Source organism: Pongo abelii, chromosome 11 (genome assembly GCF_028885655.2).
Source record: "Pongo abelii isolate AG06213 chromosome 11, NHGRI_mPonAbe1-v2.0_pri, whole genome shotgun sequence".
Classification (NCBI taxonomy): Eukaryota; Metazoa; Chordata; class Mammalia; order Primates; family Hominidae; genus Pongo; species Pongo abelii.
Window position 1 is genome coordinate 137,578,350 of NC_071996.2, and position 26,240 is coordinate 137,604,589.

Consider the following 26,240-nt stretch of genomic DNA (forward strand, 5'->3'; position numbering starts at 1 on the left):
AGTGTTTGATAAAGACAGCTCCTCTTAGGAAGAATTGTCATCCCCAAACACATAGAGAGACACTGTCTGTCTCTTGATTACAATCATGATTTCCAGAATGGAGAAGATGACGACGATGATGAAGATATTGATTATGTTTGCTCTTGGAATGAACTACTGGTCTTGCTCAGGTAAGGTATTCACCAACCTGGCCACCTGCTCTGGATGATGCAGAGCCACGCTGGCGCCTGTGTCTTGTCTCACTGTGCCCCATGTGCTTGCGTGTCCAGGTTTCCCAGTGTACGACTACGATCCATCCTCCTTAAGGGATGCCCTCAGTGCCTCTGTGGTAAAAGTGAATTCCCAGTCACTGAGTCCGTATCTGTTTCGGGCATTCAGAAGCTCATTAAAAAGAGTAAGTGCACAATGAAATCTTCTCTACTCCTCCTTTCAATGCTGTCTGCCTTTTGTCAGTGCATTGGATATACTTTTAAGAAATTTTCTCCAGTTTAAAAATGATAGTAGCTAGTCATCTCTTTCATACTGTCGCTTTTCTTTGACAGAGAAAGGATTTAATTACAATTTTTGTCATGAGGCTGTCCAAACCACTTTTGATGACTGATTCTTCTGCTGTATTCTCCTCTCTAACCCTGTCTTCTGGTTCCCTGCGTCCTGCTTTTGTACTTGAAGTCCTCGTGATTCTTTCTGAAGTGTTTTATTAAGAACTTCTCATTTACTGGAAATGAGCCTCCTTTCAAATTCAGCAGTTCTGTTCCTAATACCTACTGGAAATAATCTGGCTTTTGAGCCAAAGAAGTCCACCTTTCCTTGTCAATTTCGTAATAATCTGTTTCCTCTTAGCTTTGGGAGCTAAAGAAAGAGTAATCACTTGGGCTTCCAATGACTAAGTCTGTGATATGCAAGGAAAGAAATGTAAAAATATCCTTCAAAGGAAATGAGAAACATAAGCAGCAAGTCATCTCCCTTCTTCCTGTTCCCCAGGTAATTTCACTGCCTTATTATCATCTGCATGGGACTCATTTGGAGGTAGGAATGAACGTATTTTCAAGCAAATTTAGGTTAAGGTGGGAGGTAGAGAGGTTCTATAAAGTTGCACGTCTTAGGAATGAAGGCTCTGTATAGCCAGGCAGCATGGGAATGAGAATGAAGACACGGCTGAAGGTCCAGGCAGCAGAGGCCAGATGGGCATTGTTTTCTCTCTGTCTGCCTGCTGCCTTCTCCCATCCCTCCTGGACTGACTCTTAGCTTGTTCCCTCTGCTACTCTGTAGAGCACATGGCTCACGGTTTCCTAGTTCTAGTCTCCAAATACAACATATTCAGCTTGATCTTCTTCAGAACCTGGCTCCTAGTTTCTCTTTCCCAAATTTCAAGGGAAATGAATCAAAAGGACCCAGTTTTCTTTTCTAGTTTGATTATAGTTCATGAAGACTACAGGCTATGCTTTTTTTAGGTGCCATTCCAGAATCATGGCCAGAGTGGGATCACTTGCTCTGGATGTTGTGGTGTGAAGGCCCTGGTCAGCTGCCACACCAAAGGTTGAGCTGCTCCTGCATCAGAATACAGAACCCCCTTTCCTTGCTTGTATTGTATTTCAAATGCCAGTTTCCATTGGCATTTAATGAAATCCACTTGTGGTGGTGTGGAATCAGGGTCTTGTTGCCAACCTTGCAGATGAACAGTTTAAATGTACTTTTGATTTAGCTATTGGTCACTACAGAAGAAATTTAGCAGTTTATTAGATGAATAAGAGCATGAAGACAGATCCCAAGAGAACCAATTACTGACATCATGGAAATCTGGCCTGTGGAGATGAGCTATCGTGAGGCACAGCCACTAGAGCATGTTCTGGCTCATGCGTCGTCTTGGTATTGTCATCCAGATTTGAGCCCATACACACATGCACCTAAAAATAGATACAATTATATGTGATGTGTGTGACTCTTGATGAGCACATGAAAAATGTTGCCTCTCCACCTCAAGTACACTGCTCCTTTACCTGGAGGTCTGCCTATTCTTGCCTCTCCCTAGCCTTTTCTTATTATTCAAATTCATTGGTCAAGCTACAGTCACTGTGCCCTCTTGTTGAGAACTCTATTTCTTCTCCCACTGGAAGGGAGATTCTCTTCCTTTGATCTCTCCTGGTGATATTTTTTCCTATTGGGAGTGTTTCATATTTTAATTTATGTTGTGTGTATTAACCATGTCTTCTATAAACACCCTATAGATGGCTCCAAATATACCAATTCTCTCTACCCTAGTAGACATGAGGGATACACTAAAAGGCAAAGCCCTCAGGAAAGAGTTGAGTGAATAGATCACTAGCACTGGGTTTACAAACAATTCACAAAAGAGGAAATACAAAAGACTAAGAAAGATTTGGAAAAGTATTCAACCTCTCTGATAGAAAAAAAGTGCAGAATTAAAATAGCAATGTGAAAAAGAAGAATAACAAGGTAAAAGAATAACAGGGTGAAAGAAACATCACAACTACTGCTCGAGAGTTTGTAATTTTGTAAAATTGTATTTGAAAAGCAAGTTGGAAATATGTGTTAAACATATTTACTAGCATGTTAAACGTTAAATTAGTAAATATTTAAAACTTTCAATTGCATAGTTTCACTTCTAAGAATATGTTCAAAGCAAATAAGTGGTTTAGTCATGAGTATTTGGGGGTACAGTTCAATGGTTGTAGGGAGAAGGGTTGGGCCCTTCTGCTTTGCCCCCAGGTTTGCTTACCAAGTGCAGTGTTTCTCTACTCAGACTGTACATCATCAACGTGCGGGAGCTTTAAATATTTCTGATGTCCAGGAGGGATGGTCGACTCCTTAAATCCCAGTCTCTGAGGGCGGGACTCATATTCTTAAATGTTCTCCTGCTCATTCTAATGTATGGTCTGGGTGAAGAACCACTGGGTATTACCAACAGACCTAGATCAAATATTCTTGTAATTGATTTCAAGTTACTCACCTCCTGGGCTCCAAATTTGAAAAAGGATGAGAAAGGAAAAAACCACATGACTTTAGCACTGATGGTTTTCTTGCTCCAACCTTGACATTAGGCTCACTTGGACTGTTCCCTCAGTGGACACAAGCAGAGAAAGGAAAGGTGGGCACTGGCACTGTGCTGGGGAGGAGGAAGCAAAGAGGACAAGTCGGGCTGTGGTTTCATAGGGAGCAGTTTCTACCAGGGAAAGAGAGGGAAAGGAGATGGGGAGGGAGGGGAAGGGGAAGAAAGGGGAAGAGGAAGAGGGCACAGTTAAATAAACCAAATTCATTTCCAATAGTGGAGAGTACCATAGAGGAGGGTAAGCAGGTTGACATGATAGGCCTTGCCTGGGGCAGCAGTCAGATGGGGCAACAGTGTCCTCCGATGCTGCATTTTTGAGCTAAGACTCACTCCAGTGACAAGAAGTTCCCACCGTGGAAAGACCTTTTGAGGAATATTGGGGTGAGCTGGCAGAGTCAGTGGGAGGGCCCTGAAGGACAAAAGACCTCGAGAGGGAGGCTGGCTAGAGCCAAGTGGGCCTGGGAGAGAAAGGTGGGAGTGGACAGAGGTCAGAGAAGTGGGCATGAGTGGGACATGCCTAGGTCATGATTTTGAGGAGTTTGAGGTCTGTTTTAAGGGCAATGGGTAGCCCCTAGGGACATTTGTATTTGCAAAACATCTCTGTTTGGCTTGGGCCACCGTAACAAAGTACGATGAACACATAACAAACCATGGTCTAGGTGGTGCATAAACAACACCATTTTATTTCTCAGAATTCAGGAGGCTGAGAACCGGGATGAGGGTGCCAGCATGGTCCGGTTCTGGTGAGGGCCCTCTTCTGGGCTGCAGACTGCTGATTTCCTGTTGTATCCTCACATGGCAGAAAGAGAGCTAGCTAACTCTCCAGCATCTTCTTGTAAGGATGCTAATCCCACTTATAAGGGCTCTACCTTGAAGACCTAATAACCTCCCAAAGGCCCAACCTCCAAATATCACATCAGGGATTACAGTTTCAATATATGGATTGGGGTCCATTGCAGTCTCTCTAGCTGCTATGTGGAGTGGGGTGTGAGGGGAGAAACTGAGCATGGTGAGATGCTGGTGTGGGGTCTCAAGTCAGGGCAGGGAGGATGCGGGGAGCAGATAGATTTGAGGTACATTTGGAGGCAAAGCCATGGAGGTTTGGGATCCTTGAGTTCTCCATGCCTTTTTTGTGTGTCCATTTTACCTTTCAACCCCTTTGCATTTTTTGGTTTTTGGCTTTCTAAATTATTTTCAGCTAGCCATTTCTGATCTTTACTTTTTGTCCATTAATAAGGGATTCATTTGAAAAACCTAAGTAACCAGTGATGCCCTATTAGTGAGGGTTCTCCAGAGAAACAGAACCAATATGACATGCATACATATATAAATGGATGCATATGAATATATGAGAGAGAGAGAGAGAGACATTGAGAGAGAGAGAGAGATTTATTATAAGGAATTGCCTAATGCAATTTCAAAGGCTGGCCAGTCCAAAAGGAAAAAAGAAAATCTGATGAGGTAGGCCAGCAGGCTGGAGATTCAGGGATAATTTATAGTTTAAATCCAAAGGCAGTCTGCTGGCAGAATTCCTTTCTGATGGGAAGATTTCTGTCTTTATTCTATTAAGGTCTTCAACTGATTCAATGAGGCCCACCCACATAATGGAGGGTCATCTGCTTTACTCAAAGTCCACTGATTTAAATATTAATCCCATTCAAAGAATAGCTTTACAGAAACATTCAGAATAATGCTGACCAAATATCTGGGCACCATGGTTCAGTCAAGTTGACAATATAAAATTAACCATTACAATTGTCAAATGGAATTGCTATGGGTCTTTAATTTTTATATATTTGTATTTCTTTTAAAAATAAAAACGAAAATGTAATCATTACAAAAAGTCAAAAAATACAAGAAAGGGAAAATGAAAAATAACATTCATTATCCATTTCTCTGAGAAACACTCGCTATAAACCCATGAGAGGATATCCTTTTGGAGTTTTTTTATTCTTATGAAGGTATACAATGTATTTTTAAAGAAAAATAGGACCATACTGTAATACTGCTTGTAAATTCTCATAATTTATTTCAGCAATAATGCTGGGTTTTTAATTTTCTCCAGTTGACTTCTTATTTTTTTTTTGGAAATGAATTATTTTATTTTATGAGTATCTTGGTAAGTTTTTTTATTATACTTTAAGTTTTAGGGTACATGTGCACAACGTGCAGGTTTGTTACATATATATAAATGTGCTATGTTGGTGTGCTGCACCCATTAACTCATTATTTAACATTAGGTATATCTCCTAATGCTATCCCTCCTCCCTCCCCAATTGACAAATGGGATCTAAAGAGCTTCTGCACGGCAAAAGAAACTACCATCAGAGTGAACAGGCAACCTACAGAATGGGAGAAAATTTTTGCAATCTACTCATCTGACAAAGGGCTAATATCCAGAATCTACAATGAACTCAAACAAATTTACAAGAAAAAAAACAAACAACCCCATCAACAAGTGGGCGAAGGATATGAACAGACACTTCTCAAAAGAAGACATTTATGAAGCCAAAAGACACATGAAAAAGTGCTCATCATCACTGGCCATCAGAGAAATGCAAATCAAAACCACAATAAGTTGACTTCTTATTGTTCAGCTTTTAGGCTGTCCCACATTTCTTGAATTACACAGAATAGAAATTTACTGGCAGAAAGTGAGTTCAAATGAAACAGCAAAAATGTTAGATGTTTCTCCCTATTCTTGAAAGACCCCTTCAAGATGCAAAAGAGGTTGCAAAGTTATCTCATAGCTCAATACAATGATCTGTACCCCTAAAAACCCCACATTTTCATCTTTTCAGCTAAGCTTTTGTGTTGCCAGTTGCTTCCATCAAATTGCTTTTAGGTGAATTGCTGAAGCACACCCTGCAGTGGAGGGCCCCAAACAATGGACTTCAGTTGATGGGAGAGGTTTTTATTTTTTAATTTTTGAATGAGACATGGATTTAACGTTCAATATATTAAAATTATAAATATATGATGTAGTAATTAATGGTGAGGTTGAGTTTTTATTTCTACTTGTTTTCAGAAAATTCTACTTTTATCAGCACTCATTATGTGTCCTATGTTAGGAGACATAAAGATCCCCATCCTAAGCTTGGAGTTTTGCCACTTTTTTTACAAAACAAAATGTTCTGCATGTGCCTATTATTCCCCACTTGTAAGTAGTTCTCGCTCTCACAGAAAGAGCGCTGCCTCCATCTCTCTCCTCCCTGGGCAGTACGTTCAATGTGTTGCTGACTTCAATTTGCCGCAAGGTGGGTTCAGAAACTAAAAGGCAAGAAGTGACTTGGATCCTGGGGGTGTTGTCAGGTACTGGACCGTGGCAGGCTCCCCACTGGCTTCCTGCTGCCCGCTTGTTCCTGCCCCAATCTGTTTACCTTGCAGCAGCCACAGTGATTCAGGTGCCGCTCTTAAAACCCTGTGATAGCATCTCACTGCAGTGAGAATGAAATCTAAACACCTTCCAATGGGCTCCAAGACCATACCTGACACGCTCCATCTCTCCAAAGTCACAGTATATGGTTCCTGCCTTGGTCAGGTTGCTCCAGCCACAAGAGTCGGAGTTGTCCCTGCCCCAGGGCATTGGCTCTGCTTTCTATTCACAGAATGAGCTTCTTCCCATCCTTCAAAGGCTCAGTTTAAATTTGCCTTCCTTGGGAGGATTTTTCTGGCATTTTCTCTAAAACAGCTGCTTCCTTCCCTCACCCCCATTGCCATGTTGTTGTTTTTCTTGATAGCCCCATAACTATCTGGGATGATCTTGTATAGTTTTCTTTGATGTGTCCACTGTGTGAAACCTCCTCTGGAATTTAAGCCACATGGCATCTTCCCTGCTCTGCCTCTGGTGCTGAACACACAGTGAGTACTCAAGAAGTCACAGGAATTTGTGACATCAGAACTCCCCAGATTTGTCATGGAGTTTAGATTATTTTCCTTTGTGGAAAGGAGAATAAAATCATTTAAACTCATTCACATATCACATATCATTCACATATCATTCACATATCACATTTAAACTCATTCACATTCCTGCTCAAGCAGGAAGCTAGGGCTGGAGAATAGTCTGTACTGCAGAGAGCACTTGTTGCTTAATTATTTATTTCTAGAATTATTAAAAAATTATGGAGCAGTCTTTTAGGAAAATGACACTTAGAAATATGTACAGTTGATTCTTCTTACCTGTAGTAGTTATGTTGTATAAAATCACCATGAACACTGAATTAGCAAACACAGAATCATTGCTCCTAGGGAAAATAGAAGGTTTGGTTCCTGTGAGCCTCGGGTCACAACATTTTCATCAACCCATCAATACTAACCTTGTTTTTGTGAGTTCCTGCTTAAAGATGCTTAAATTAATATATATTGTTGATTCATTAACACTGAACTCACGACCTACAGCACTGTGACTCCTGCCTGAACAAAGCTTACCTTACTCACATATTTTCCATGTCAGCTGCATCACAGACTTGTACTTTGGAACACTAGTGGGTTCTTCCACACCAGGCTTGGGGGCCATCTTAAATACTAAAGCTACTAACAAAAAGCACAAAAATGCAAAAAAAGCCACTAAATAGACCATAAAAAGCACATCTGTTTTCAATATGAGAGTTGAAACAAGAAGGAAGAATGTCTCCTTGTTCGGCTTCTGTTGGTAACATGCACGTTGGGTAACTCAAGATTTTTGTCGTTCTGCATTTGTCCCTAGATGATTGCCAAAGTAAGTGCTACTAGTATTGATTTTGGGGTTACAAATAAATTTTTGTGAGTAGGTGAGTTTGCCAATATGGAATCCACAAATAGTGAGGATCAATTGTCACTGTAAAGTGTTAGAAGCAGTACTGGCCTTGGAGTTAGAACACCTACATTCTGGTTCCATTTTTGTCACTAAACTATTATACGACTTTGTTAAGTCACTTTTCCTCTCTGGTCTGCAGAAGAAAGGCATGGAACTAGGTGATTGCTAAGATAATTTATTGCTTTCATGGTGGACAATTCTGTAATATTTTTTCCATGGGGCAGAAAGAATGGTTTATAGCATCATAAACTTCAGAAATGCATTGATCACACTCTGAAACTTTATTTTTGTGAAGGTTGAGGTCCTAGATGAGAACAACTTGGTCATGAATTTAGAGTTCAGCATCCGGGAGACTACATGCAGGAAGGATTCTGGAGAAGATCCCGCTACATGTGCCTTCCAGAGGGACTACTATGTGGTAAGTGGGAGGAGACCCATCCCAGAAACGAACAAAAGGAAGAGCCTCACTTCTTCCATGACCTGGAGTCACACAAAGAACTTGGTCGCTGCCTGGCTAGCATCTGGCCACACTGCTAACATGTGGACACGGTGTCCCCTGGTGGGGGAAATGTTACTCCAAGGCTGAGCATTAAGCTGTGAAGTCTGAGATCCTGAGTGATCCTGACAAATTACTTTATCCCTGGTGCCTCAGTTTCCTGCTTTTTAACATGAGGATGAATTTGTATCAGGTAAAGTGAATACAACACCAGAGACAAATCCCAGACACACTTAAAATTCTTTTACAAAGGATTATGAATCACTGACTTTTCCTGGCACATGTCACATTCTTTTGCCATTGACTGTTGAATGACATCTGTCTTCCCTACTAGTTCAGGCTCAGTGAGATCAGGAACATGGCATGTTCGTTTTCGTGTCTCTCATGACCAGAGCATGTACAGCACTGTTCCATGGTGAGCAGGTCCATGCAAACCTAACCCCAAAGGCCAAGGGAGCTGAGAGGCTGAAGAAAGAGGCTCCCAAATCCAGTTTCTCAGAAAAACAAACAAACAAAAAACACTTCATAGGGACTTACGAACAGAACGCAAGTCTTGGGTGGAGGTGAGACAGTGGATCCCTGTGCCATTACCTTCCAGATCCAGGGCTTACATACTGTAGGGAATTTGACCCAAGGCCAGGATTTATGGTATGCTCATGAAAGTGGAAATCTTAGAGAGATTCCCAGAAACGGGTTAATCAGAAGTCATCATGGCAGATTGGCATCCAAGGTGGAATAGCTTTAGTCTCCACAGACACTTAGTCAACACTCATGGGCAATAATCCCATCTGAAAAGGGCAACGCCAGCAGTCCAAAATTTGCTTTCCAAAGTGTTTGCATTCTGAGGTTCAAGCTTGTGGGTTTTGTTACTTAAAAGAGGATTGTTTGATTTGTTATTTGTTTCATGAAACTACTCACTGTGACTCTGTTTTACAAAGGACTCATACCAAAGTGTCACAAGCTTCTATTTCTAATGAAATCTGAGGGCAAAGAAGAAGAGAGTGAAGTCCTATGGGGTTCTTCATCATATCTTTTTGTCCAAATGAAAATTGACTCAGGGCAGCCCCAGTTAGCACTCATGGGGGAAATGTTTGCTTTTCCTAGAGACTTGTAATGGGTCAAACAGCAAAGAGGTGTTTAAATATTCCATTTGTTTCTGCTTTGGTCTTGAGGAATTTTCATTTTGAAAAAATAAAATGCCTCTGTGAAGTTTTTCTTTGTCATTTCATCAAACCTGACATTTATTTCCTGATTTACTCAATGGAGGCTATCCTTTTTCACAAGCAGCTGAAGAGAGAACTCACCACTTTGTCTTTTCCAGCCCACAGCTGTTTGCAGAAGCACCGTGAAGGTATCTGCCCAGCAGGTGCAGGGCGTGCATGCTCGCTGCAGCTGGTCCTCCTCCACGTCTGAGTCTTACAGCAGTGAAGAGGTATGACTGGGGCCTTGTCTCCTCCCAGACCACACCTCTTAGGGTCTGTGTGGGTTTGTGAAAAACAGTGGTTTGCTGGGTAGCTGGATCATCACCTGGGCTTGGGGACGCAGAACTCTGCTGACACAGTGGGATTCTCTCTTGGACACCTACAGCCTCATTGTCCACATCCCCTACTTCTCCCAGCTTATTCTTTCACTCTTGTACGTCCTCTCTCTTTCTCTCTCTCTCTCACACACACACATGCACACACACACACATGCACACACACACATACACACACGCACACACACACGCACACACACTTGATTTCCCTGGGATTGGGAAATGGCCTTCAAGTAAAATTAGCAAACCTTTAAAGTTTCAGATCTAAGTATGTGGGTCACTGGCACTGTGGTTTAGTGCAATCAAGAAGGACGTTTTTGTTGGACCAGTGTTCAAAACTATTTCTCAGCTCTGTAGTCCAGGTCAGGATACTTGACTTTCATTTAACCCTCATGATCCACGGCTTCTTCATCTGTTAAATGCTAGCAGTCATAAAGACCACCTTATAGGTTGTTGAGAAAATCTGGTAAGCTGATGGACATGAAGGATCTGGCCTGGCACTGGGATACTCAACGGATGGCAGGACCCTTATTTTTCCTCAATTGCATTGAAAGTTTGATTTGCAATAATACCGTAATATTAATAATATATACATTTTTTTCCTTGAAATTATATTATATGTGTCCAATTATTGGCTGCTTTCCTTACTAGACTGTATGTCTCATGAGGGCAGGGAATGTTTGTTTTTGTCAGTCTAGGGCAATGTTTGATGCAGCACAATGTTTGACACAGCTCACTAAATACTTGTTGTATAAATGCAAGAAAACTGGGGAAGAAATGGACAAGAATATGATAAGAAGAGGCCATCTCTTCACTTTAAACTAGGGATAAAACATGACATATTGTTTGTTCATGTGTAATAGGATAATATTATTGACAGATATTTTAAAAATATTTCCAACATTATATGGATGATTCTGTCAAACAATCTTTCTTTCCTTTTTATATTTTTGTTCAGTTTTTCAAGATTTAAATCTGTAGTGAAAATTACATTAAAATATTATAAAATTTCTACTTCAAGAATTACACATAAAAGTTAATTTTCCCATATAATTAATATAATCCTGCCTTAACTATTTTGTCTGGAGGTACGTTTTAGAATTAGAAAGTAATGAAACTAATGACTGAGACACTCCTATTGCAGAGGATGGCCTTATTGGTACAAAGAGAACTTCACACAGTTTATTAGGACTTTCTCCACAAAAAGTTCAGTTGAGCACGGCCTTATTGATTGATCCCGTTCACACTGGCAACTTTTGAAGGTCAACTCCCAGGTGATCTCTGAACTTGTCCTGGAGCCATAGCTGAAGAATCTTTTCTCAGTGCTGGGGCGAGTACCACGGGCCTCCTTTCTTAGACCCTATTGAAATATTTAGGAAGTCAAATACATTCTGCTGTAACACACTCATACACTGTGGCCCAGCTAACCAGAAATGACAAGGACCAAGCTTATCACTTCACAAGCCTTTTGTTAGTCTTGATTTGTGGTTCATATGAGAAAAAAGACAGTGGGGAGGAAGACAAGCAGAGTGCTAGCCTTTGTGGAGTTTATAGACATGTCTTGGGGAAAGATGCCCACTAAGCAAGAATTACCCTGACTATCAGACAGGCACTGGGGGCCACATAGTGAGAGGAATGCATGTCACCTGGGGAGCAGACAGCTTCCCCCAGGAACTGACCTTCCAGCCAAGAACTGGAAGGTGGGTAGAAGTCAGAACAAACAGGGCAGAGTGTGGAGGGGGAAGGGTATTTCAAGCATAGGGGAAATCAGGTGGGGTACCCTGAATTGCCAGGAAAGCTGGTGGGTTGAAATGAACAGAACTCCATTACAACAGGAATGAGAAAAACATGGGGAGAGAGGCACAAGGTGGAGCTGGAGGAACATTAGCAGTCAAGACGGACTTTGAGGGTCTTGTCGAGGATGTCTGGCTCTATCCTAAAGACACAGGGGCTATGAAAGAGTTTTAAGTGTGTGTGTGTTGGGAGCAGAGGAGGGTAACAGAATCAGATGATGAATAGATTGGAACTAGGTAAGAATAAATATGGAGTAAATATGAAATAAATAAGAGGTGAGAGAGAATGCTAACTGGGTCTAGGGCTTAGTAGTGAATGTTGAGAGAAATGGATTCTGGTTCATTTTATGACCTTTAACACAAAATGAATTTAGTAAATGGCCAGCTAAGTTAACGCTTCTTCCACCCCTGATTCGGAAAGTGGGTTCTGATTGTTTGCAAAGCCTACAAATCTGTTGCAGCTTTCTAATTGCTTGGTGAAGACCACTCTCTTGTCTTCCAATTCCAAGTTTTCTAAGAAGACTCAGATATTAAGTTAGCCCTTGTAAAAAACTAGATCTTAAAATAAACTCCCTGGTTGCTTGTTCTTAAAGGTTAGGTGATCATAAACATTTTTGAGCAAATTTATTTTTAAAAATTCTCAAATTAAAAAATTCTACAATTTGAAAGAAAAGAAGAAAGCAGATAGAAACTTAAGTAATTCCTGGAAACTCTGAAATGAATTTCTTGCATGAAACAGAGAAGAAATGAGAGAACAGCTGGTAATCACTTTCAGTGAAAAAAATGGTGATATTATAAATATGAAAGACATTAGATTAGGATACATTTAGTCATAGAACAAATAAATTATTGTTGGAAGGAAGAAATAGAAGAAATAAAACTGAAAAAACTCCCAGAGTAATAAAAATAAAGATCACTTGAAAAACATATAGAGAATGTAGAAGAATTTCCAGAGTAAGGAATATAAGGTAAAGAAAAATGGAAGCCATGGCAAATAAGTCCCAAAATCCAAATTATGACTAATAAGGACTTAGAGTAAGTCTGGTAAGGACATAATGAAAGCCCTGAATATAAAATATTTGGACTTTCCATAACATAATTTTTAAAAATATAGTAACAATAAAAAATTGAGAAAATAAATTTCTAAATTTGCAAATATTCTCCTATCGTTAACTAAATAGATAGGTGAATTATCAGTAGTTTTTATTATTTCTTTTTCAATCCCAAAATAGAAATGTGAAGAGGAGAAAAGCTTTCCTTATGGTGCATAAGCGCTCATTCAACTTTGTACTGGTGCAGGCGCCATCAGGAGTACGATGCTGAAATGGTACAATGTAGTACAGTTGTAGGTTGGAGCTCTCTTTTTCTTTCTTCAGTTTCTAATAAGTGAGCTTGACTTTAGACAAATCCTTCTGATTTGGAGCAGATAGGATGAAGTCAGCCAGGGTTTCCGACACGAGACCCAAAATAAGAGAGAGAAACTGAGGAAGAATGATGACAGGAATTCTGAGCTCAAGGGAGGGGTGACGGGCATTTAATTTATTTACTGCCTGTCATTTCAAAAGATAGATATTCAACTAGAAGTAGTCTAAGCCAAAAAGAGGTAATTCCTTGGATCACATTCCCAGAAAGGAAGGAGAGAAGTTGGCTTCAGGGACAACTCGACTTAGAGTCCTTCAGTCCTGTATGTGCCACATTCTTCTCCTTCCCCTTCTCTCCCAGCCTCCCCTCCCCTCTGCCCCTCCCTCTTCCTTCTCCCCCTCATTCCCTTTTCTCTCTCTCTCTTCCTCCCTTTCCTCCTCCCTCTCCCTCTCCTTCCTTCTCTGAGCCTCCTCCATCTTCTCCTCCTTCCTCTCTCTCTCTATCTGTCGCTGTGCCTCCTGCACTCCACGCCCACCTTTGCTGCAGAGAAGCTTTCCCCTTGCAGCAGGAAGTAAAGCCTCAAGCTACTCCAGACTTATGTCCTCTGTACTTAGGAAGGAAAGGAGGCATTTCTCTCTGTTGCCAGTTAGAGAAACCTCTTGGCATTCCCTCTATTGGCCTGGCTTAGGCGTCCCCTCTTTTTGTTCTTGTATACATATAACTTTATTATTAATTTATTTTAAATTTTATATATTTACTTGTGTACAATGTGATGTTTTGATACCCCCCTTTAAAAATACATTTTGGTGGAGATGTAATTTACATACCATAGAATTCACCTTTTTAATGTGTACAGTTCAGTGGTTTTTAGTATATTCACAACTGCCACCACCATTTAAATCCAGAACACTTTCACCACATGAAAGAGAGACCCCAATAACAGTCGTTCTCTATTCCTCATTCCTCCCAACACCTGGCAACCACTAATCTACTTTGTGTGTCTATGGATTTGTCCATTCTGATCTTTTCATACAAATGGAATCGTACAGCCTGTGTTCTTTTGTGACTGACTTGTTTCACTTAGCACAATGTTCTGGAGGTTTATCTATGTTGTAGCATGCATCAATGCTTCATTCCTTTGTATTGTTCCATTTTACAGAGCCACATTTCACTGATCCATTCATTCATTGATGGACATTTGGTTTATTTCTCCCTGTTTGGCTATCGTAGATAATGACGCTAGAGGCATTCATGTGCAAGTTTTTGTGTACGCATGTGTTTAATTCTCTTGGAAACAGAATTCCTGGATCACATAGTAACTCTATGTTTAATGACCGTATAGTGACTTTATGTTTAACTTTTTGAGGAACTGCCACATTATTTCCATAGCAGCTGTACCATTTTACATTTCCACCAGTAATGTATGAGGATTTCAGTTTCTATACATTTTTGTCAATACTTGTTGGTGCCTGTCTTTTTGATTTTAGCCATTCTAGTGAGTGTGACATGGTATCTCGTTGTAGTTTGTTTTTGTTGTTGTTGTTGACAGAGTCTCACTCTGTCACTCAGTCTGGAGTGAGACAATCTCAGCTCACTATAACCTCTGTCTCCTGGGTTCAAGCAATTGTAGTGCCTCAGCCTCCCAAGAAGCTGGGACTACACGTGTGTGCCACCATGCATGGCTAATTTTAGTATTTTTAGTAGAGACTGGGTTTTGCCATGTTGGCCTGCCTGGTCTCCAACTCCTGGCCTCAGCTGGTCTGCCTGCCTCGCCTCCCAAAGTGCCGGGATTACAGGTATGAGCCACTGTGCCTCGCTCTCATTGTGGTTTTAATTTACATTTTTCTAATGACTAATGATTGGCCATTACACATCTTCTTTGAAGAAATGTCTATTCAAATCCTTGCCTATGATTTAATTGCACTATTTGTCTTTTTATTTAGTTGTTTTGAAATATTTTCACCCCCTCTGTGGGTTGTCTTTTACTTTCTTGATGGTGCCCTTTGAAAAGCAAAATTAAATTTTGATGAAGTCCAGTTTATCTATTTTTTGTTTTGTTGTTTCTGTAGTCTTACATTAGGTCTATGATCCATGTTGACTTGATTTTTGCATATGATGTGAGGAAGGGGTTCGACTTCATTCTTTTGCATGTGCGTATATGGTAGTATCAGTACTATCTGTTGAAAAGAATGTTCTTTCTCTCTTAAATTGTCTTGGTATGTGTCCCTTCCCGGTCCAATTACTGTGATGGAGGCCAAGAGATTACCTGACTGTTCAGAATGGGGAGGACAGCCTACCAAGGCTCTTGGTAGAAAGACTGTGAGCCAAGCAACCACTTTACTTTGCGATGATTGCATGGACTTTTAGTGGTTTCATGAAAACTTCTTGCAGACCCCTTTTCCTACTGAACATATTACGGTGACTTTGTACAGAGAAAACTCTAAAATTTGACCTAAACTTAGTCTATGTGCAAGTCTGTGTAACAGGTTTTTGCTTTTCTGGAAGTTGGCAATGTTTGGGAGTACATTCTCAGTCTAGGGGAAAGATCTGTGGGTAATTTAAACTTCACATTGGTTGCTCCTCCCCATGTGCTTTTTTAGACTTATATGTTTGATATATATAAAGTTATTTAATATAATGTATTGCCTATTTCATTAAAAATGGATTATATAACATATATCAGAGTCTTTCAGATGACATTTACATTTTTCAGTGTCTTTCCTTTTTCTTTCTTTCATGTGCTGACACATCCTGATGCCTGAATTTCTTTAGATGATTTTTGGGGACATGTTGGGATCTCATAAATGGAGACACAATTATCTATTTGGTAAGTTAAGATCTGTTCTTTTTATCTTTTTTTCTTAAAATAACTCCATATTGCAACTCTTTGTTAGTGAGTCATTTAAAACTAGAAATACATATGTATGTAATCTTGCAACAATTACAGCCATAGAAAATTAACATTTTGTTTTGCTTTTGCTTATTTTTTATCACTAGGTAATAATGATACAACTATTCACTTAGATATTCCTTTGTATTCACAACAGAGCTTTTCCATAGATAATTCCATTTGATGGCCCCAACATCTCTGCCAAGTAAAGGGAGCCAGTGTTGGTTTTCCCCTTAAGAATGTGTAGCTGGAAGGATCAGGAGTAAACAGGCTGAATTCTATCGTCTTTCAGCCATACAACTAGATCTGATCATCTCTTTGAATGTCTTGGTTCAGAGAAGAAGGGCTCTTCTTCTTTCTTTTCTTGTGTGGCTTTTAATACAAAGTGGGTTGGGTTAGTGTTCTATGATTTAGGAGGCATTTTTCCTAGTAGTGCTGACGGCAATAAAACTCAATGGTGATCTCTTACTGCTTCGTTGCTTAAGAAGCATATTTGTTGCATTAATAATAAAGTCATAGAACATTCTGGAGTAGTGAGAGGAGTCTTGTCTTATGATTATTACTGTGTTACAGGTCTCATTCCAGATGAGTCCATAAGTGAACAATTTTATGATCGGTCACTTGGTAAGTGGTTTCTTTCCTGCTGTGCCACCAGACCCTTTTCTGATCAATCTGGACTCCTGAGAAATACTATTTCATAGCTGTTTCCTGTTTGATAGGAGTTAAATCTCTGAAACACAAAATATTTTAAGTAAAAAATGAAAAGAATAGTAATGTATAAACTTGCTTTGCAAATCATTAAAAAGGTAGCCTTGAGGCACTAACTGACTTAAAAGTTACCAAGAATCAAAATATCAAATCTGGCTCAGGAAATAAGCATTCACTTTTTTTTTTTTTTCCTGACACTCTCTGAAGCATTTAAAAAGTAGCATGAACTCTAATAATCTTCTATTTTAAAACTAAAAAATTTAATTTTATGGGTACATAGGAGGTATATACATTTATGATGTACATGAGATATTTTGATACAGGCATACAATGTGTCTAATGATCTTCTTTTTGCTATACTCAACCAAACTTCTCACCAAATGGATGAAACAAAGTTATTTTGTCCCTCTCCTGTACAGATCAGTTTTCTTATTTGGTCCTCATGATAGCCCTGTCAACCAGGTGTGTTACCTGCTTATATAGACGAATAAAGCAGTAAGAACTCATGGCATTAATTGGCATATGCAAACTGTCTACCCTGTACTAATTGCCTAACACGATTTTCTTCTTCAGTGTCACAAACATTCTGTGAGGTAGCACTATGTTCTTTCCAATTTTGTAGGTGAGCTAACTGAGGCTTAGTGAGTTCCTGTAATTTGCTTCTGGCTACATTGCCAATGTAGGACTTTAATCAGATTTGTCAGAATCTAAAACCTGTGCCTGTTTCATGCTGCCTCCCAGAAGAGCTGCGAAATCCACCTGATGTTCAGCATTCCCCATTAAAATAAATAACAGAGATATTAACATTTCAATAAGCTCAAAGTCTGACCTTCATTAGGCAAACTCCAGTTTATTTGAAGTGCTAGAGCTTATAACCTGATGCTTGATTTTTTTAAAATGCCATTTTATATCTCATCCAAGTTGTCACTTTGGGAGAACATACAGTTATTATGACAGCATGACTACTGCTGAAACGTTTTTATGAGCTTTTCTTTTAGAATTGTCTTCAGAATCCTGGCTTTTTTTTTTTTTTTAAATCTCTGTACTGGTGGCAAACATTTGCCCTTGGATTTGATGTTGAGAGTATTCAAAAGACATTTGGAAACATATCTGATTAATCAGACTAATAATCAACTTGGGTGTGTTGGTTATCTATTGCTATGTATCAAATTACCCCAAAATTTGGCAGCTTAAAACAACACACATTTATTATCTCACAGTTTGTGAGGGTCAAAGACCCAGGAGAAACTTAGCTGGGTGGTTCTGGCTCAGAGTCTATCAAAAGGTTTCAGATAAGACATTGACTGGGCTGTGATCTCATCTGAAGCTTGACTGGGGTTGAAGGAGCCACTTCCAAGCCCACTCACATGTTGTTGGGAAGCCTCAGTTCTTCACAGGCTGGTGGACCAAGGGCTTCAGTTTCTCACCATATGACCTTTCCATAGGACTTCTGAATGTCCTCACATCATGACAGCTGGATCCCCCCAGAGATGATTATTTGAGAGAAAGAGAGAGAGAGAGAGAGAGAGAGAGAGAGAGAGAGAGAATGAGCAAACAAGAGCACTGAAGGCAGAAGACACAGTCTTTTATGAACTAATCTTGGAAGTGATGTATCATCACTTCTGCATAATCTATTATTAAACACACAGGCCAATCCTGCCCCAATGTGGGAAGGGACTGCCCAGGAGTGTGAATACCAGGAACCATCTTGGAAACTGATTATTGTATTGGACAAATGCCTTTTGGGACTAAAAATATTATATGGATATAAATTAATGTGACCAATTCTTTTATATATCTCAGAAGAAATTTCTAAGCCAAAATCTAAAAACACATTGGGCCTGGGGGAGCATCATTGACACAGAAGTGCAGCTGTCTTGGAGACTGCTTTGAACATGATGATTTAATTTAATTCAACAAATGTGTGTGACAAACACTGGGTAGATCCCTTGGAGGACTGAAAGATAAATATGGCAGTTCCTGCCCTCCAGGGCATTCATGGTGGCTGAGACATCACATGTAGTAATACAGAGTGGGGAGAAATGAGCACTAGACCCAGCTGAAACACAACACAGGGGAGAAGGAGAGAGAGTGGAATAAAGAAGATGAAGTTATTGCGCCCTCAGGTATTTTCATGGCAGATGGGTTCAGGTTATGCTTGTCACAATCCTTCTCATTAATTTGTAGTAACATTGTCCACACTGTCTCAGATCTTGATGTGACTGACAGAGACTATGCTTCCCTTTTCTATCTTTAGAGATCATGAGAAGGGTATTGCCTCCTGGAAACAGAAGGTACCCAAACCACCGGCACAGAGCAAGAATAAATACTGACTTTGAGTAACAGCCTTGAGGTAAGAAAATGCAGGTGCACACAAGTGTATTTAGAAATAGAAGCTACGTGGAGTGAATGCCTTAAAACTGCCAACCTCCAAATATCTGCAATGTGCTATTCAAATCCTTGCTTTTCAGCTTCTCTGACCTCCTTCCCAAGACTTCTCCTCAATTGCCTCTTCAATCTCATGCACCCTCAATCTTTTTCCCATGACATTTGTATCTGTTGCCACTGATATGGTCAAGTCTGTCCATGTGAGGAGCAAACAAACAGCAAGGGCACAGCCCCTTCTTTTGGCCCATCTCATCCATCTAAGCAACTGCCTTCCCTCCATCCTTCCTTCCTTGCTAAACTTTTTGATACAACTGTGGTCTCTGGTTGCTTCCTCAACCTCCTCACCTCACATCTATGAAATCTCATCTAGCTTCCGTTTCTTGATGTGTACTTTATTTACTATTTATTAATTTATTTTTCGAGAGGGAGTTTCACTCTTGTTGCCCATGCTGCAATGCAATGGCGTGATCTTGGCTCACTGCAACCTCTGCCTCCTGGGTTCAAGCGATTCTCCCACCTCAGCCTCTCTAGTAGCTGGGATTACAGGCTCCTGCCACCACGCTCAGCTAATATTTGTATTTTTAGTAGAGATAGGGTTTTACCATGTTAGCCAGGCTGGTCTCAACTCCTGACCTCAGGTGATTCGCCTGCCTCAGCCTCCCAAAGTGCTAGGGTTACAGGTGTGAGCCACCGTGCCTGGCCTACGGATACTTTAAATACTGGTGAGCATTTGTATGATCTCCTTAGTTTAATTATTTCCCTATTCTGTAGATTACTCTTTTACCTCTTCTTCTTGCTTGACTTTAACTATCAATGATGCATAATTATTTCCAAACACATGTCTCTTACCACACTGTACATCCGGATCCAGGCCTTTATATCAACTGCCTATTGGATGGTGTTGCCATTGTGTATCCTGGGTGTCCCTGAAACTCAACTAGCTTCCTGCCAAGCTCCCTTTCTTAATTGATGGCATTACCATCCACCTAATTTGCTCAAGCTGAAAATCTTGAGGGCATCACTGACTCCCCTTCACCCTTCATCTTCTTGGAACGTACATTGGGGGCCAGTCTTATTCATTCCCCCCCCACCCACATTTCTCTGGCGTTGGTCCATCACTTCACTACCATCACCAGTGAACTATTGATTGTATTCTTGCCTCAGGCTCTGATCCCACACTGTCTACCTTGCTTGCTGTCTTCAGGTTTATCGTGAAACATGGAGGAGACTCTGATCCTTGCCCCATATAAACTAATGCTTGCTTCACTTGTGGGACTGAACAGAGGTGGGCAACAGCCGGACACTGGGCCAAGAGGAGGAACAGCCTATCTGCCCCAGTTCTGTAGAAAGCTAGAGACGGAGTCCTGGTTTATCATACTGGCACTGAGCTTCATAGAGTTTCACATGTGTATAAATTCCCAGTTACTAGGGATGGGATTGGAGCAAATGTAGCTATCACGAAGGGCACACGTAAGAGGAACCTCAAGATGGAATTATAGTTGTCGATTCCATGCATAGGTATTTTACATGCACACATGTGCACACATAAGTTAATAATGAAGTTGGAGTGTTCACAGGCTTTACAGTCTGCATAACACTGCATGCTTTCAGGATAAAGTCCAAACTCCCAGTGTAGCTCACAATGGCTTTCATGACCTAGGTCTGCCCACATCTCCAGCCTCACCTGGCCGCTCAGCTCCTGAGGCACTGAGGTACTTGCAGCTCCTCCGGCTGCTGCCTCTACTGGGACCATCCACCTGACTAGTTCTGCCTCACCGTTCAGGTCCCAGCTCAGTTGTCGCTTCCCTTTGGAGGTCTACGTTGACACCACAAACCACCACCACTGAATCAGAGATGATGTCCCTTTTTGGGCCTCTGTAGGTTCCTCATCACAGGGCACTGCCATTGGTTGTTTCCTGTCACCCATCTGACTACCAGACTCCCCAAGAGGAGGTCTCAAGGAACTTCAACTGCCACTATCCCCCAGTGCCCTGCACGTAGCCCAGCACACTCAATAAATAGCACTCAGTAAATATTTTTTAAGTGAATGAAATCCTTCACTTTGGGTTCTTGAAATTCTTTTGCCAAAAACATCAGTTAAGCATGGTATAATTAATTTTTAACCACTGAAATTTGAAAGAAGTCAACTGACATTTTACTAAAATAGAAGGGAAATTCACCAGTGAGGCCTTCTTGGATGAAAGACACAAATGGTAGGTTTTCTTTTTAATGTATGGCACAACTCTAAATATAAAAACCAGCTCCATACTGAGATCAAGAATCTACTCATTATGAAGCAACAGATGCCTCATGTTCCTTTTTTATAAATGCAAATGATCTCTTTTTTTTCTTTCAGAACATCATGGGTTGGGGGCAGGGAGGATAGAGTTCTCAATGGATTGGCTGTATTTTGTTTATTAGTAATATGATAATGTTGGATGTGTATACATATGTGTATTGCAATATAAATTCATCATCTGATTTTTATGAAGAAATTGATCACTCAAAACATTTATTTTTAAAGACAGCTGCAGCCCTGACCTGAACATTGGATTTGACTGAAGTCCCAGTTATGTCTCTGCCCTCCCATGACCTGTAGCAGGGCAGGTTTCTACACTGTGCCGGGTTCCCTGAAATCACAGAATGAGACTGATAAGGCCGGCACAGTGGGTCTAGTGAGGAGGTCAATCCGATGGGATCTGGAATCCACGGGCTTGGTTCTGAGCCTGCTCTCCCATCTGTAATGGTGATCCAGTTCCTTAACCTCTCAGGGTGCAATTCCTTCAAGGGTTTATTATTACTTTTTGCTTTTTCTTGACCATACTAGACCATAAGCTTCCTTTTTATTTTGAGACAGAGTGTTGCTCTGTTGCCCAGGCTAGAGTGCAGTGGCACAATCTCTGCTCGCTGAAAACTCCGCCTCCCAGGTTCAAGCGATTCTCCTGCCTCAGCCTCTCCCGAGTAGCTGGGATTGCAGGTTCGCACCACCACACCCAGATAATTTTTGTATTTTTAGTAGAGATGGGGTTTCACCATGTTGGCCAGGATGGTCTCAAATCCTGACCTCAAGTGATCCACATGACTTGGCCTCCCAAATTGCTGGGATTACAGGCATGAGCCACCATGCCTGGCCGACCATAAACTTCTTGAGGATGCATTCTCCTTGTTAATTATTGCAGTTTTACAACATGTAAAAATATTATTAATGATATGTCTATACGAAATTATTAAAAATATCTTTTGTCCATTTCATAGGGCTAATAACACTGTATAGAATACAATCAATCAGATTGGGAGGAAAGAATGAATGAGTGCATGACCAGAAACAAAATTACTCTTTTGAAATTGTGAGTGTCATTTTTCCACTGGGGAGCTCTTTGAAGGTAGAGACTTGGGCTATTTGTTATGAAATCCCCAGAGCCCTAAACACTGTTCTAGGATTCTTTCATGTTGCCAGAAAATTATTTAATATATGAGTAGATAATGAAATGTAATATTTAAATAAAATACTCTGAATTTTTTTCTTATTTATTGCTCTAAGGTAGGAAATGTAGAAAATCAGGTCCCAACTCTCATGTTGAAAAGATCTCTTTGAGAATCTTAGACTTTCTTATCTTTGTAGCTGGAATAATTCTGACTTTTCAATTATGTAGTGGCCAGAAGACCCTCAGCACCCAAACCATAGCTGCATGAGTGATACATTTTTCTTTATGTCACAATCTTGATTATTAATGTGAAGTTCCTAAACTATGCCCAAGAGCAGCAAAGGGGGCAGTTCTTATTGAGGCCTTTTGTCAATACGGGTACAGTAAAAAGAATCATTCTCATGATTTTATCCATTTATTCTACAAATGTTCATTAAATGCCCCTCTATGCCTGGCCTCTGTGCCCATGAATATCACAGCTCTCAAGTATGCCTGGGCCTGTGTTTGGACCCATCTCATACATTCTCTTGCATAAACCTTGGAACAATCAAATGAAGTTTTATTCTTGTTGTTCTCTCTGTTTCATTGAGGAGGAAGCAGAGGCATTTAGAGGCCCCTGCCCTCAGAGATAGTGTTGGGATTGGAATTGAACTCTTGATGTCTGTCTGTTTCCAAAGCCTCTTCCCTTGTCCTCCCTGTTTTTCTCATATCTCTGTATTTAAAAAAATAGTATGAGAGGGCAAAACTTCAAGGCTTATTTGTTTAAGAAGCATTTGTCATGCGTTGGGTGAAACTAGAAACGTAGTCACCAACTAGATGGCGAAGACTTTAATTGATAGGAAGTGTTAGCAACATATCTGCTTATCATCAACTATGTGGAAGGACCGGTCCCTAAAACCTGCACCACCACTGCCAGCTTTCTGAGTGATTTCCACTTTCAGGTATCAGACTCATTCGTGACAACTTCTTGTCATGGTCTCCCATGACAGCCCCCCCTACTGAAGAGAGCCAGATGCCCCACAGAAGACAGAAAAGATCCAGCCGAGACTCCAGTGGCAGAGACATGGCTATGTGCAGTTGTATTCATTTACACTTACTCTGATTCACATTCACAGCACACTCTATTAATTGCTGCACCAAGTAGAGTTGGTTCTTATGATCTGAGGCAGCTATGGTCTACACAGTTGCTTCAAACATTGAATTAGTGAATACTAAACTATCGCTCATATAGGCAATGCAGGGTTAGAGTTCTCTGAGCCTCTGTTCCCAATGTTTTCCTCAACTGATTAGTATATAACCTTGTTTTATGTGTGTTTCTGTTTAGATGCCGTATTTAATAGATACTGTTGACTCATTAACGATGAACTTATGGCCAACAGCACTATAACTCATGCCTGAATGAAGCTTCTCTAACACACATATTTTCTCTGTAAGGCACATCACAGCCTTTTTGCACTTAGAAACACTTGACACCATTATACTTGGGGGCTATTTTAAACAGTGACATCATCAACAAAAAGCACAAAAATGCAAAAAAATGGGGCACTAAGTAGACCGTGAAAAGGACACTTGTTGACAGCAGGAGAGCTGAGACATGGAGGCAGAGCGTTGCCTTGTTTGACCTCAGCTGGCAAGGTGTGGGTAGGATGACTCCAAGTTTTTGCTGCTCCATGCCTGTCTGAGAATGAATGAGAAAGCACCATGAGTACTGATTTTGGGGTTTCAAATAGCTGTTAGTGAGCAGTGAGTAGGCGAATTCACAAATACAGCATCTGTGACTAATGAGGATTGACTGCTGAGTGGGTTCCTGGCCCCTCGTTCATCCCTAGCTTCTCATTACTCTCCGTTGATCTCTTCTCATCCTGTCTTTTTAAAAACACCATCTGCATTAGTTCCCCAGGGCCTCACGCAGTCTCTCCTCCTGCACCCAACACTGCCCTGCTCTGTAGCCACTTCACTGCTGTCCTATCCCCAGGTCCACCCCTTCTCCTTCTGGACCTCACGGCCGCGTTGGATGTGGGTGACCACTCCTTCTTTCTTGAAACCCTCTGACCTCTGAGATTTGGTCCCCTCTCAGGCCAAGACTTCTTACTATTCACAGACTGCCTTCTTCCTGCTGCCCCTGAAACCATGATGTTCCCCAGGGTTCCAGCCTCGGCTCTCCTGCTCATGGCCTTCCCTCTCCTGGGTGATGCCAAGCACCCCCAGGGCTTTGACACCCAGCTGTCTGGGGATTCTTCCCCCCTCCTCCACACTGTCCCTCCAGCCTGGACTCCAAGCTCGAATCAACGGCAGCCTGCCAGACACCTCCGTCTGGGTATTCCACACCACATTCAAAATGCGATTCTTCCCTTGGAGACTCACTCTTCCCCTGTCTCCAACTCATCTTCAAAGGTCCCCCAGGCCTGAAGCAGATGCATCTCAGACCTCCTCCCCACCTCACCCAGTTGGTCACCGAGGTCTGCTAATCCCTCCTCCGAAATGTTTCACAGCTCTGTCCTCTTCGCGCTATTGGCTCCAGTTCCAGCTGCATCTCTAGCCTGCTATGTTCAGCATTTTCCTGGTGGCTGTGTCTTGTTCCCTTCAAAGGCACCTGTGCACTATCATCAGAGTCGTCTTATAATGAGTCTGGGGCCTTGCTCTGCTGGAGGATGGGGATGAGCTCCCTCAGAGTGTGCGCCTCAGCAGTCCTCACCCACACACCCGGCAGTGTGCTCCCTGTCTGTCCCCAGTTGGGTGCTGCTTCTGTCTCCCGGGTCGCATGGGAGAACCTCACACAGCTGACTGTTCTCCTGGGGTCCCAGTTTGGGTCTCACCTCCACTCTCAGGCCCCCTCTGCTGGGATACTGTATCCCTGCCCCATATTATCCTCCGAGTTCAGCTTACATGTCCTCTCCAGGAACCCTTTTCCTCTGGTTTCCTGCACATGGGCGTCTCTGGAATTGGCATTTACCAAGCTGTACTCTTAACTACTTCCATCCCCTTCACTAGGTTGTGGGAGGTTTTTGAGGTCAAAACTATGCCTCATTGATCTTTGTAACCCCCATCAAATGCTCAGTGCATACGTGTTTATTGAACAGATGAATTGATAAATGGATGAATGGCTGGATGGCGTATCTTGATCTCCAGCCCCACACCCGCACATGGTGGCAGCTGTGGCCAGCCTACTCTTTTGCTTTTGCTTGGTTCCTTCCTTCCTGACCTCATACCACAAACACCTTCATAGACCCACATGGGGCCCAACACCTGACTGAAGCCTCTGCTTGGGGTCTCTTTGATTCTTCCCTTTATGAGAGATTTGAGCTTCCTTTCTGGGGCTGTGTATCTGCTCCCCAGACCCAGTTACCTGTTCTTCCTTCTGCAGGTGTCTCTCGCCCTTTTGGTTTGTTCAAGGAGCTGCTGCTTTGCATAGCTGCTCTAGCATCTGGTATCATCGGATCTGGTTTTGAATAATGCCCAGGAGTCCTGGGTCCCTGGCCTCCAAAGCTGGAATGTGAACCCATGCCACGGTGGTCTGACCCTCACGCTCCTTTTCTCTTAACAGCAAAATGCAATGGAAGGAAGAGAAGTTCCAGCAAAGAAGGATTTTGTGAATTCTGTGATTTTTCTTCTGATCAGTTTCAATATGTAATAAATGCCCTATTTTTCAAGTAAGACTTTTTCTTTCATTGCCTGGTTGTTGTTGTTGTTGTTGTTGTTGTTTTTAAAGTAACATTAACTAAGAAATTTTTCGATGAGAAACTAATAAGATTGGTATTAGCTAAGGATTTTAGGAG

At 41.4% G+C, this 26,240-nt stretch overlaps 1 protein-coding gene across 2 annotated transcripts; it reads left to right on the top strand.

Annotated features, from left to right (window-relative positions):
* Positions 1-26,118, top strand: SPP2 (secreted phosphoprotein 2). 2 transcript variants are annotated; one of them, XM_024243609.2, is made up of 8 exons: positions 1-170; positions 270-394; positions 8,161-8,283; positions 9,683-9,793; positions 15,826-15,880; positions 16,517-16,567; positions 18,909-19,004; positions 25,829-26,118. In XM_024243609.2, exons 1-7 carry the CDS (start codon positions 86-88, stop codon positions 18,992-18,994), a joined length of 636 nt encoding a protein of 211 aa, XP_024099377.1. In that variant the 5' UTR covers positions 1-85; the 3' UTR covers positions 18,995-19,004; positions 25,829-26,118. The 2 variants fall into 2 exon arrangements, 1 of the variants encoding a protein (XP_024099377.1); XR_008522674.1 differs by lacking the exons at positions 1-170; positions 270-394; positions 8,161-8,283; ... (2 more) ...; positions 16,517-16,567; positions 25,829-26,118 and adding an exon at positions 18,724-18,777 and having other exon boundaries at positions 18,909-18,971.
* The last annotated feature ends 122 nt before the right edge of the window (positions 26,119-26,240 follow it).